Consider the following 11,594-nt stretch of genomic DNA (forward strand, 5'->3'; position numbering starts at 1 on the left):
TCGTGGTGCAAACTCGTCACGTACTGCGCATTCTCTTAACATCTTCATTCTCTTAACATCTTCAGATGTATAGGACCATCGAATAAGCTGTCAATCAGTTCATTTTATCTTTCACGATCCATATGGGCAAATGTTTTGGTCTATTTCAACTATACTCCGTTGCGCGTAGAATAAAAAGATTGGGATGCATAAGTAAGATATCATTCTATCTTTTTCAATTTTTTATTATTTTTTTTTCAGACTTTTTAAGTAAGATAAGTAAGATAAGTAAGATTGGGATGCATAAGTAAGATATCATTCTATTTTTGCAGACATTTTTTAATTTTAAATATTTTTTTAAGTTGGAGCTCATTTTTTTTATGGGCAATGTCGTTTTCTAATTTTCGATATATATTTTTCAAGTTAGATCCCATTTTGTGTTATGGGCCAAGAGGTAGTTTGGACCACATCTAAACAACTTCGGGTCCAAATTGGGGAAGAAACACGTCTGTTATGGGCCAAGAGGTAGTTTGGACCACATCTAAACAACTTCGAATCCAAATCGGGGAAGAAACACGTAGGATGAGGGCTCCATTACAAAACCCCGCTCGATCTCTATATAAACTATGTAAATCGTCAGTGGAATCAATATGTTCTGGGAAAATGTCGAAAGAATTTATAATTGATCAGAAGATGAACCATAATTCCAATCCAATTTGAGGATTCAATTTCCTCATGGTTTTATGAGTATTTGATTTTTTTTTTTGAATATTTCACAATATTTGAAATTTTTTGGTTGACTACAACTGAAGGTCACCACTTCTATTTATACTAAGTCACCCTCACCCATGGATGTTGATGATGAATTCAATGGTTATGAGCTGTTCAATAGAACACTCCAAATAATTCTTACAAAATATCAATAAATGAAACATTCTAAAGTGATGTTCGTAAAAGCTTATCTAAAAGCAAAAGTTAGCGATTGTGATTTAAGTTGGAATTTGGTGCTTATTTCAAAAAGTTAGGGGTGTTTGTAAATTAGTTGAAAAAACTAAAACAGAGAAAAAGATACTAGAACACTCCAAATAATTCTTACAAAATATCAATAAATGAAACATTCTAAAGTGATGTTCGTAAAAGCTTATCTAAAAGCAGAAGTTAGCGATTGTGGTGCTTATTTCAAAAAGTTAGGGGTGTTTGCAAATTAGTTGAAAAACTAAAATAGAGAAAAAAGATACATGACGGCTTTTAGGTGGTGTTTGCAAATGATTATTTAAAAGCAGAAGTTAGTGATTGTGATTTAAGTTAGTTTTAAGTGCTTATTTCTAAAAGTTGGGGGTGTTTGCAAATATTTCGGAAAATGAACTAAAATTGAAAAAGCAGGGTTAGGGGTGCTTTTAAAAAAATAGCTTAAAGCAGATTATTTTAAGAGAAGCAAAAGCAAAAGTTGATTTTGCAAACACCTAAAAACAAATTATTAGCAAAAAAAACCGCATAATCACTTTCAAAAAGCATTTGCAAACACCACCTTAAAATTATAGCTTAAAGTAGCTTAATTTAAGAAAAGCATTAAAGTAGCTTAATTTAAGAAAAGCAAAAGCAAAAGTTTATTTTACAAACACCTAAAAGCAGATTATACGCAGAAAAAAACTTATAATCTATTTCTATAAGCTTTTGCAAACACTACCTGTTTTTCTATTAATCTCGAAAAAATCTCTACCAAATTATTTACACTTGGACCAAATTGAATCCAACTCTCAGGCGGGCTTGTTCAATTGGGCCTAATCCTACAAAAAGTAGGCCCAAATATAGAAATAGTCCAATTACTATATAAATATATTTAATTGTTCTGTTTCGTTAGTTATTCTCAATTTTTTCCCCCAATAGTCAGAGTAATCTTAATTAACGACGTAGATATATTCGATTTCTTCGTGATTTTGTGATTTTTGACGACGTAGATATATTCGATTTCTTCGTGATTTTGTGATTTTTGACTAAGTTGATGGCCGCCAATCCTCAATCCCAGCATCGCTGCGTTTTTGGTTCGTGTTTTTTTCCCCTAATTTATATCTTCAATTTAGTTATCGAGATTTCGGAATTTCACTTTTTTTATAATTGCTATTGATTCAGTTGGGAATATTCCTTACGACGCTACCGAAGAACAGCTGATTCAAATTTGCGAGGAGGTTGGTCCAGTTGTCTCCTTCAGGTGAGTTCACATCAAATTTTCAGGAAAATATTAATATTTTAGATTTTTTTTTCTATTTGCTAATTGATGTTAAAAGTTTGTATACAAAGTTCGAATTTTTAATGGCGGCCCGATGGAGGAGTTAACGCGTTTCAATTCTAGTTTACGAGCAGTAATTGTGGTATCGATATGGTTTGATTCTGTGGTTGTTAGATGCTAATTTATTTTATTTGGTGGATTTTGACATTTAGGGCTTATTTGGGTACAGTGATCGGTTAAATTTTTTCAATAGTCGGAGTTATTTACGGGCTTTAGTTTTTATAGTGGGATTAAATTAGTTCGAATCTTTCCGCTCGAACGTGGTATTAACCCTACTATTTAGTTAATAGGACTCAATAGTTTAATGTTACTGGAGAAAGACAAAAACACATTTAAAAGTACTTAATTGTTTACAATTCTCCTCTTAACCTGTTTTCGTTTTTTTTAAATTGTTGTCGGGGTAATAAAACGATATTTACATTTTTTTTTTAAAATTGTTTTTCACTATCACAGATTAGTTATTGATAGAGAAACTGGAAAACCAAAAGGTTATGGATTCTGCGAGTACAAGGATGAAGAGACTGCGCTAAGTGCTCGTCGTAATCTTCAAGGCTACGAGATTAATGGTCGACAGCTAAGAGTTGACTTTGCTGAGAACGACAAGAATACCGACCGGGGTCGTGAACAGGTAAAATTATTTAATAATCTACGTCATTATACAAAGATTAACTACGTAAATTTTTTGCTAATAGTTTCATATTCTTGCAGGTGCGTGGTGTTCCTGGCGTTTCCTCGAGTGTCGGTAAGTCAAATTATTGAATTTTTTCATTTTTCATCTATATCCGAATAAAAATTTGAAGTTATCTTACTTTTATTTATGCTGTTATTTTAATATTTTTTATAATGCAGATGGTATTAAACAATTTGGGGGTCAATCAGTGCAAGCAAACCCCGGTCTTCATCAGCCAATAGGCGATTCAGTTGCGATGGCTGCTGCAACTGTCATGGCAGGAGCTCTCGGATCAGCTCAGACGAGCACATCTAACCAGACCGGTTTTCAAAGTCAGCCCTTATTGGGCACCGACCCTTTGACTCGTCATTTGGCCAAAATGTCGAGGAGTCAGCTTATAGAGGTTGTCTCTGAAATGAAGGCAGTGGCTACACAAAATAAAGAACAAGCCCGCCAGCTCTTACTCGCCAACCCGAGCTTGCCTAAAGCTCTTTTCCAGGTTCTTACCATCCTCCGATAGTTTGAATAGTTATTTATCAATATTACTTGGTAGTTTACGAGATTGATTTACAACTTCTATTTGAATTTTGAATGCAGGCCCAGATTATTCTCGGAATCGTCTCCCCACAAATGGTATGTTCCGTTCATCAAGAATGAATTTTTAATTTTTTTACCTTCCTTCATCGCCGTTTTTGTTTTACTTAATATTCTTGTGCGTTCGATTCTTTGAACTATATGCAGTTACAAATGCCGAATAATAATCAGCAAGCTTCTACTCAACCAGTGGTGCAAGTTGCTCAAACCGCACCCGGGCTGCCGCCACTTGCCCAGAACAGAATGCAACCGCCGCCTTATGGACAAGAAAGTCGATTATTGGCCGGTGTACCAAACCAGTATGCAGGAATTCAGCAGTTTCCAACATTACAACCTCAAATTCAACGCCCACAACTAGTGCAAAGCCAACGTCCTAATTCCGTGTACAACGATCAGCCGATGCTTCAGAATGCCGCCACACATCCTATGCATTCACAATTTTCAGCTCCAAGTTTTCAGGTGCCAATCTTTATTTTAATCGTAATGCAAGAATTGAAAAAAAGAAGTCAAGAAGCTATTATGCTGAAGCATTTAAGAAACGATTCAACTTATTTGTTGGATATCTTTACCGAACAGACAATTTGTCATTCTTCGAATCATTTCCAAAAGCTATTATGCTGATGGATGTACATAGTTTATGGAGGGTGTTTGCAAAAGCTTATAAGTAGAAGTTGGGGATTGTGAGTAAAGTTGAAACAAAATGCTTATTATGGGCGTGGTTGCAAATCAATTTATTTTTTTAGCTTATTTTGGTGAAATATCTAAAATATCCATATTAAACGAATTTAGATAAAAAAGCAATGACGGTATAAATGTCGAATACCATTGGTAGTATTTCCAAAAGTGCTTTTAATCCATAAAAAGCTACTCCATATGTGCTTTTCAAATTATAGATTAAAGCAACTTATTTTTAGAGAACAAAAGCAAAACTTGGTTTTACAAACCCTCAATAACTGATTATCAGTCAAAAAAAAGTTCATTAATAAGTTTTCAAAATCTCTAGCAAACACCCCCTGAGGGTAAATTACAACCAACCCTCTGAGGTTTGCTATAATAATTTTAAGGTCCTTGTGATATTCGTAATTACAACAACACCCTTCACGTTAGGGTTTTTAATGTCACGTTAGTTTTAGGGGTGGTTGTAATTGTCAATACCACAGGGACCTTAAAGTTATTATGACATACCTCAGGGGGTTGATTGTAATTTACCCTTAATATAACGAAAATTGTCGATTTTTTGTTTGCCTTTATGTCTATCTCCTTGGAATACGTAGTAAATTTGTGATTGTTGTTATTTTTTGTGTATGACGAATGCTTATGTGCCGTTTCTCTTTTTCTGATAACAGAATATTAGCTCCTCAACATCCTCCGCCATGCCAGAAAATATGGATTTAAGAGTGCATTCGTTAAGTGTCCCCGAGAAGAAAAGAATGGTCACCGATAGTGTTGACCAAATCGACAGAGCATCGAAAATGGCGAAACTCAACGGTGGAAAGTCAACCCCTTCTTCACACACTGTCAACATAGCTACATCACTTCCCGCACCATTTCCAAATTCGAATGCTGCAGTAAGACAACCTTCGGCAAAACCACATTACGAGACTCCGCTCACTCAGGTAATTGTTAAGGCACTCATTTCAGTTATATTTTTACGATCGGTGAAGAAACTATAGGAGATATTGATATTGATGTAAACTTATTTTTTCTTTTTTTTTTTTTCCTTTTTTTTTTATTTACTATAATTTCGACTGTTATATCGTAAAAAGTTAAAACACGAACATGCAGAGGCTAAATTTGATATAATTTTTTATTATTTGTTTACAGATGCAACTTCCTGCTGACGTGGATTCTGCGTTACTTCAGCAAATGCTGAATTTGACACCGGAGCAGCTAAGTTCACTCTCGCCGGACGAGCAGAGGCAAGTAATTCAACTTCAGCAGATGCTCCGTCAGGCGACCTAGTTAGATTTTCTCTCTCTCCTCAAAGAGGAAAAAGAAGAGGGGGCACTTGTTTTACTGTATGAAATTATTTACATTGTAAAGTAATTAATTGTTTCAAAAGGCCCTTAAATGTAACATTATTCAAAAGAAAGAATGAAATGTTGAGAGTAAATGAAATTTTGGTTATAAACTCTGTCTCAGTTTTTCAGTATTTATGTTAAGCTTATGGTTTTTGCTACTACAATTCTTGGGAAATAAATAGCATACTTCGTATCTGACTTTATTTATTTAATTTTTTTTTTCTATCGAATTATTTAAATTAGCTGAGATTGGATTAATTTTTAACTAATTAATTATTTAGTTAGTAAGACGTTCGGTTCATTGTATTAGATTTTGTATTAAATTTGTTAGATTCTAGTATTATACGAGATTTGTCTATAAGATCTTTTATTTAACAAAATTAATATGTGGTTTGAATCATAAAATTGTCTTTTACTTGTTTAGTTACCCACTACTAAATTAATCTCCGTGAGGGATGCTACTAATTTAATGAAATAGTAACATTTAATTTTTGAACTTTAATTTTTATAGCAGGTTTAAGTAAGTATGAATCTTGTCAACCGAACGTGTAACAGAACGAACCCTATAAGTATTTGAAATTAGTAAAATAATTTTAAAATCACTATTTCATTACCACTAATATATAATAAGATTTTAAATAGATTTAAATACCTTTGAAGTAGTAAAACAATTACTTGATTTTAAATAGATTTAAATACTTTTAAAGTAGTAAAAGAATTACTTTTATTCTTATCATTGTATTTCAAATTTAATTGCATTGCACGATCTAAAACTATTTAATATAAATAAAACAAAATTCTTAAAATCAAGAATAAACAAAATAAGTTTCTCACTGCAGAATTCAAAAGAGATGAAGATACATTTAACTTTAAAAATAATAATTGAAGATTCATCATGACTCTTGCATGAGAATTCAACATACAAAAATCTCACAAATCTTCTATTCTTATAAACTCCTACTTTCTAAAACCCCCACCCTCAATAAAATAAAATAAATAAATAAATATAAAATAAAAATAAAAATCACCGACCACATTGGCCGTAGAATCGATTACAAATAACCTCCGACGACTCTGTCGAAAAAACACGATCGCTATATTGATGTACACTATTTTAATCCATCCTCCGCAGAGTCCCGAAAAAATGAAGAGAAAAAACACAAACAAATCCCATAAAATAGTTTAATTTCCACACTATTTTATGTCTAGGATGGAAATATAAAAATATTTGCCATTCCTTTTTGTTTTGTTTTTGTTTCTCATGTTAAAGTTTTTCGTTTTAACTGGATTGAACCGGAATAGCAATTGGCTTCCCTCGGCCCATAGTGAACCCGCGGGTCCCGTCAGGCATTCTGGGCCCCTTAACGGGCTGGCCCGCGAAGGAGCTTCCAGAGTGCGATGACGGAGTAGGCAAGCTTCGCGTGCCTTGAAGCTGAGGGCGGTGAGTCTTCGTAGCTTTCCCTCGGTTTCTTGACCAACTTCTCTTCAATGCCGATGGATTGTCGTCGCCCTACACGAAATTAAATGCAAATGTAAATGAAATGAAATTTGAAATGGATTATACATCGGGTGTATTTCACTAGGTGTAGCATCTGATGGAGTGCTGCTGAGCAGCTTTACCTCATTTTCTGAGCTGCTAAGCCGAGATCCATCCTCGTGCGCGTGATGATGGTCGTCGTCTAAACACACTTCGAATTCCGACTTTCGGTTCTTAAGGACGGACTTGGGCTGCAAAATTACCAAATTACCCTTGACGACATTAGATGTTTTTCGTACATAAGTGTCAACAAATAGTGCTTCGTAAGAAATTGAGGTTTTTCACCCACCGAACGCTTGAGCATAAGCCTCACTCGCATCCCTTTTCGCCAGTTCCTTTCATCGTTTAATTTCTCCGCCTAAAAAATGCGTTAAAAATAATGTTAAAAAAAAATCATAATATCAAGAATGAAAAGAAATAAAACGCTCGAAAGTGAACACATACCGCTCTCTCTGCCGTTTCATGGTTCTCATACTCGACAAGAGCATGCAACTACACACACGAAGAAAAAAAAAATGACGAAAACGGGTTAAAAATCAATTGAGCCGCCACATATAAAAGAATTAAAGTACATTCTTACAAGAAAACCATATTATATATATATATATATATATATATATATATATATATATATATATATATATATATATATATATATACACATATATATATACCTTATTACTAACAACGATATCGCCTTTAGAAGATCGAGAAGAATTGTGTTCTTGTGGTTGGCATATACGGATCGACTTGATACTGCATTATATATTTATCGCCATATAAATACATAATCGATAATTACGAAATCAAAAACATAAATTAAATTTATCGAGAAAAAGAAGAAAATAATATGTTCCAATTATTACCTTCCAACGACATTAAACATTTTCTCGATTTTCTGATGCGAGTGATCGTCCGGTAGATTCTCCGCTATAACAGTTCGCAACTGCATGTAAAATTCGATCATTATGAATGAGTCAAGAACTATACATACATACATAAATCCATATCTATATATATGTATACCTGCAGCTCCTCCTTCTCTTTTTCGGTGAAGGGGTGTTTGCGTTTCACCTTCTTGCCATCATTGCTTACAACCTAAATATATATGTATACACAAATAAATAAAATAAATATTAAATCCAAAAATCGATAAAACGATGCATGCATGTATCGTATTTTCGCCGAAAGGGGATGCATGCATGCAATGCTGACCAGTTTCGAAGACGAGCGAAGAGCCTGCGCCACCATTTGATTATTCACGTTGAGCGATTTCAGTTTCTTCAAAGTCGAAACAAAATTAATCGGCACTGTCGATACAAAAAAAAAATTATTTTTTTTAAAAAATGATTAAAAGTAAAAAGAAAGAAATATATATTTAATTCACAATATAATGTCTCACCATAGCCTTCAGGATCTTTACTCACGTGCTTTGCAAGTGTCTCATTTGCCAGCATGCTCATATCACTAAACATGTATTCTGCCTGTTTTATTCAAAGATTCATTCTTGATTTTAATTTGAGAGAGAGAGAGAGAGAGAGAGAGAGAGAGAGAGAGAGAGAGAGAGAGAGAGAGAGAGAGAGAGAGAGAGAAACCAAAACCTGTTTGATGATCTTCTGCTTAAGCTCATCAGCTAGGGCAATATCCTTGGGCGGCTGATTGCTGTTATGGTGGTGGTGCACGGTGGCGGCGGCGGCAGCCGCCGCGATCTGGGCAGGGCCCACTTTAGCATTAATCTTGGATTGGATTAAAGGGATCGCAATTTCTTGATCAGCAACGTAAATCCAACTCCCACTCCCTCCGTCGATCGACTGAAAGCACGGGTAGAAGTATCCCGTTATAGGCACCTGCGCCGGAACAGGCGCCGCCGCCGGCTGGGACACCGTCGGAACAAACTCCGGCGCCGCCACATTGAACTTGAACGAGCCGCCGCTGCTCCTCCTCTCGCTTTCCCTATTGTCGAAATCTCTCTGATTCATTTGAGCCATTTTTGAATGATCCGGTTCTTGGATCAAATTAAAGATTTCTTTTTTTTTTTTAGTTTATTTTTTTTATTATTTATTTTTTTATTTTATTTATTTATGTTTTTAGTTGGAAACTATAAAGTGGGAGAGGGGGAGTTTTTTATGCACGTTTTTATTGTGTGTGTGTGTGTGTGATTGGTTAAGGAATTGTTGGATGGGAATTTGTTGTTTCCTCCTGAATTTTAGTTCTGTTGTTCAAATGATTTATTTGGAGTTGTAAGTGAGATTTTCATGGTTTTGCATTCCGAGGTTTGACCGATATTTGTGGTGTTTGACCTGATTTTTTTTTTTTTTCCTTCTTTTAAGGTTTGAAGAGAAGCTTCTATTTTATTGGGGGGTCTCATCTATAAACACACAAGTGTGTTATGTAATATAATAAGTGTAAATTAGACATACACCCCCGATGTATGCGAAAATAACTTTAAGGTCCTTGTAATATCGCTAATTATAATCGCCTCTGAAATATTGTTAGACACCCTAACGGAATAATGCATTGGATAAGTTACTCCGTTGGGGTTCTAAGCGGACTATTAGTTTCAGAGAGTCGTGGAGCAACATAAAGCTAGGGGGTGACATGGCTCTCCTAACATTTCTTAAATTGTTATTATTTTAACTACGATTTATAATTTTTTGTCCATGGTGGCATTAACGGCCCCACGGGGTACAAATATAGTCCATATCGGGCCCCAGAGCGTGAAATTTTGGCTCCGGTAATTACCAACACCACAAGGACCTTAAAGTTATTTTATCATAACTCAGGGGTGTAAGTGTAATTTACCCAACTAATAATAATAATAATAATAATAATAATAATAATAAAATAAAAAAGTAAATACCATGTGCTTAGAATTCATTTTGCGCACGTTTTTTTTATGTGTCATTTTTGTGTTGTAGTAACTCATACTTCAAAATTATAAAATGTACATAATCGAATTTAGTATGTTTAAATTTAGTATTTTATTTCGATTTTGCAAAATAAATTAACATCAAATCATGAAAACAAACTGTGAGGTAAGGCTTGATTATAAATATTCCCGTTGTGTTTGCATAATTACAAAAATCAAAATCTCCATTTGATCGGTGTATAACTGTTAATTTGAAAATGTGTTTTTGCCATTTTACCCTTTTGTTATTTCAAAATTACGATGAGGATGAATAATTTTGATGGCAGAATTGAAGAAGAAATATAAAAAAAATTACTAGTGTTTATGTATTTCAATATTTAACAAAATTATATTATATATATATATGGGATCAGTTTGGCAAGCTTGGGTCAAACTTCCTATATTGAGCTTATTAAATAATATAAGGATAAAATATATGGGTCAAAAGAGATTTATTGGGCCCACCGACCCAATACACATCAAAGACAAGGTTTCTTAAGAACAACAAACTCGTCAGCCCATACGAATATGCCAGAGACAAATCAACGGGGTAGGTGGCGAGCTGAACGAGAGAGCAGTTAGAAGTAGAAGACTCAAACATACTTTCCCTAAATAGATAAAGAAAGTATGTAAATAAATGTAATAATAGAGCAATCAATGTAAATCTCGACCTAACTAAGGCGAGTTAAACCATGAAGCAATTATAGTGGTCTTCCTATATATATAAAGTCTTGTGACAAGTCCGGTTAAAAATACGATAAAACATCAATAAAATACTTGTATACTCTCTCACACATTTACTATTTTCCGTTTACCAATTCACCATCGCCTGTCTAAGATTCGGCATCCAGTGTGCGTTCCGACGGCCTTAAAGGAGTTGGGCTTGGAAGGAAGTCATGAGAATGTAGATCCTAACCGTTCCTTCTGGTTCGAATACACTAATTCGATCACTAATCCATTTTAAGAACAGTAATTGTCGTTTATGCCCTTGCTTGAGAATCATTCTTACACCAATAATAGGCACACATTTTGTAAGGAATATTATGGTATGAGCATGTAAAAAAGAGAACCATATGTTGCATGGTATCAGATTCCCCATACCAATAATAAAATAATTCTACAGTTGAGGAAATTTGGCTGAATTTGAAAAATGGAATCCAATCAATTAGGAACCACTTAAAAATTAAACTAAAATTAAAATTAAATAAAATAGCTCTTAAGTAGAATGAAAGGCTAATTAGGTGGTTCCACCTTTTTCCCACTCTAAACACTTCACCAAACATTTATTAATTTTTAATTTTTGCCCATTTTAAAATTGAATGTAGGCTCACTCATTTCATGTTTTGTCTTAAAGATTCTTTCTCCATTATTTTGATTTTTTTATTTATTTTTGCACTATTTTGGATAGATATCACAAGGGACAACAAATTGTTTTTTTGTAATTTTTGATGAGCCAATTAAAAACAAGCTTCTAATGAAGTTAATTGTATCCTTGGATTGTGTTTAATGAGTTTGATTGACATTAGTATATACTAATCAAGGTTAATATTTCACACGGTAGAAATGTTATTACTTATTGTTACTGACTGTATCGGTCC

The 11,594-nt window shown here is 34.1% G+C and overlaps 2 protein-coding genes across 2 annotated transcripts; one reads left to right on the forward strand and one right to left on the reverse strand.

The window, feature by feature from the left end:
* The first annotated feature begins 1,831 nt into the window (after nt 1–1,831).
* On the forward strand, nt 1,832–5,661 carry CSTF64 (cleavage stimulating factor 64). Its single transcript, XM_012975585.2, has 9 exons — nt 1,832–2,021; nt 2,110–2,188; nt 2,720–2,894; nt 2,975–3,008; nt 3,116–3,435; nt 3,534–3,569; nt 3,678–3,989; nt 4,877–5,146; nt 5,355–5,661. The coding sequence occupies exons 1-9, from the start codon at nt 1,982–1,984 to the stop codon at nt 5,490–5,492; spliced, it is 1,404 nt and encodes a 467-aa protein (XP_012831039.2). The 5' UTR covers nt 1,832–1,981; the 3' UTR covers nt 5,493–5,661.
* A 703-nt stretch (nt 5,662–6,364) lies between these two features.
* On the reverse strand, nt 6,365–9,307 carry LARP6C (RNA-binding protein). Its single transcript, XM_012975586.2, has 10 exons — nt 8,690–9,307; nt 8,491–8,572; nt 8,304–8,398; nt 8,115–8,186; nt 7,955–8,034; nt 7,763–7,844; nt 7,533–7,580; nt 7,378–7,446; nt 7,172–7,279; nt 6,365–7,061 (listed from the first exon to the last, which is right to left on the reverse strand). The coding sequence occupies exons 1-10, from the start codon at nt 9,074–9,076 to the stop codon at nt 6,831–6,833; spliced, it is 1,254 nt and encodes a 417-aa protein (XP_012831040.2). The 5' UTR covers nt 9,077–9,307; the 3' UTR covers nt 6,365–6,830.
* Between the last annotated feature and the right edge of the window lie 2,287 nt (nt 9,308–11,594).

This window comes from Erythranthe guttata, chromosome 14 (assembly GCF_056151865.1).
Source record: "Erythranthe guttata isolate IM_541 chromosome 14, IM_541, whole genome shotgun sequence".
Taxonomy (NCBI): Eukaryota; Viridiplantae; Streptophyta; class Magnoliopsida; order Lamiales; family Phrymaceae; genus Erythranthe; species Erythranthe guttata.

What these genes read in the sequence shown, in the direction of transcription:
- CSTF64 (XM_012975585.2), top strand. Translation starts at nt 1,982, where the DNA reads ATGGCCGCCAATCCTCAATCCCAGCATCGCTGCGTTTTTG. An exon ending in GGTCCAGTTGTCTCCTTCAG is followed by an intron (nt 2,189 to 2,719) that starts GTGAGTTCACAT and finishes TCACTATCACAG; the next exon opens with ATTAGTTATTGATAGAGAAA. An exon ending in GAATCGTCTCCCCACAAATG is followed by an intron (nt 3,570 to 3,677) that starts GTATGTTCCGTT and finishes AACTATATGCAG; the next exon opens with TTACAAATGCCGAATAATAA.
- LARP6C (XM_012975586.2), bottom strand. Translation starts at nt 9,076, where the DNA reads ATGGCTCAAATGAATCAGAGAGATTTCGACAATAGGGAAAGCGAGAGG. An exon ending in TTCGCTCGTCTTCGAAACTG is followed by an intron (nt 8,187 to 8,303) that starts GTCAGCATTGCA and finishes ATATATATTTAG; the next exon opens with GTTGTAAGCAATGATGGCAA. An exon ending in ATGAAACGGCAGAGAGAGCG is followed by an intron (nt 7,447 to 7,532) that starts GTATGTGTTCAC and finishes CGCATTTTTTAG; the next exon opens with GCGGAGAAATTAAACGATGA.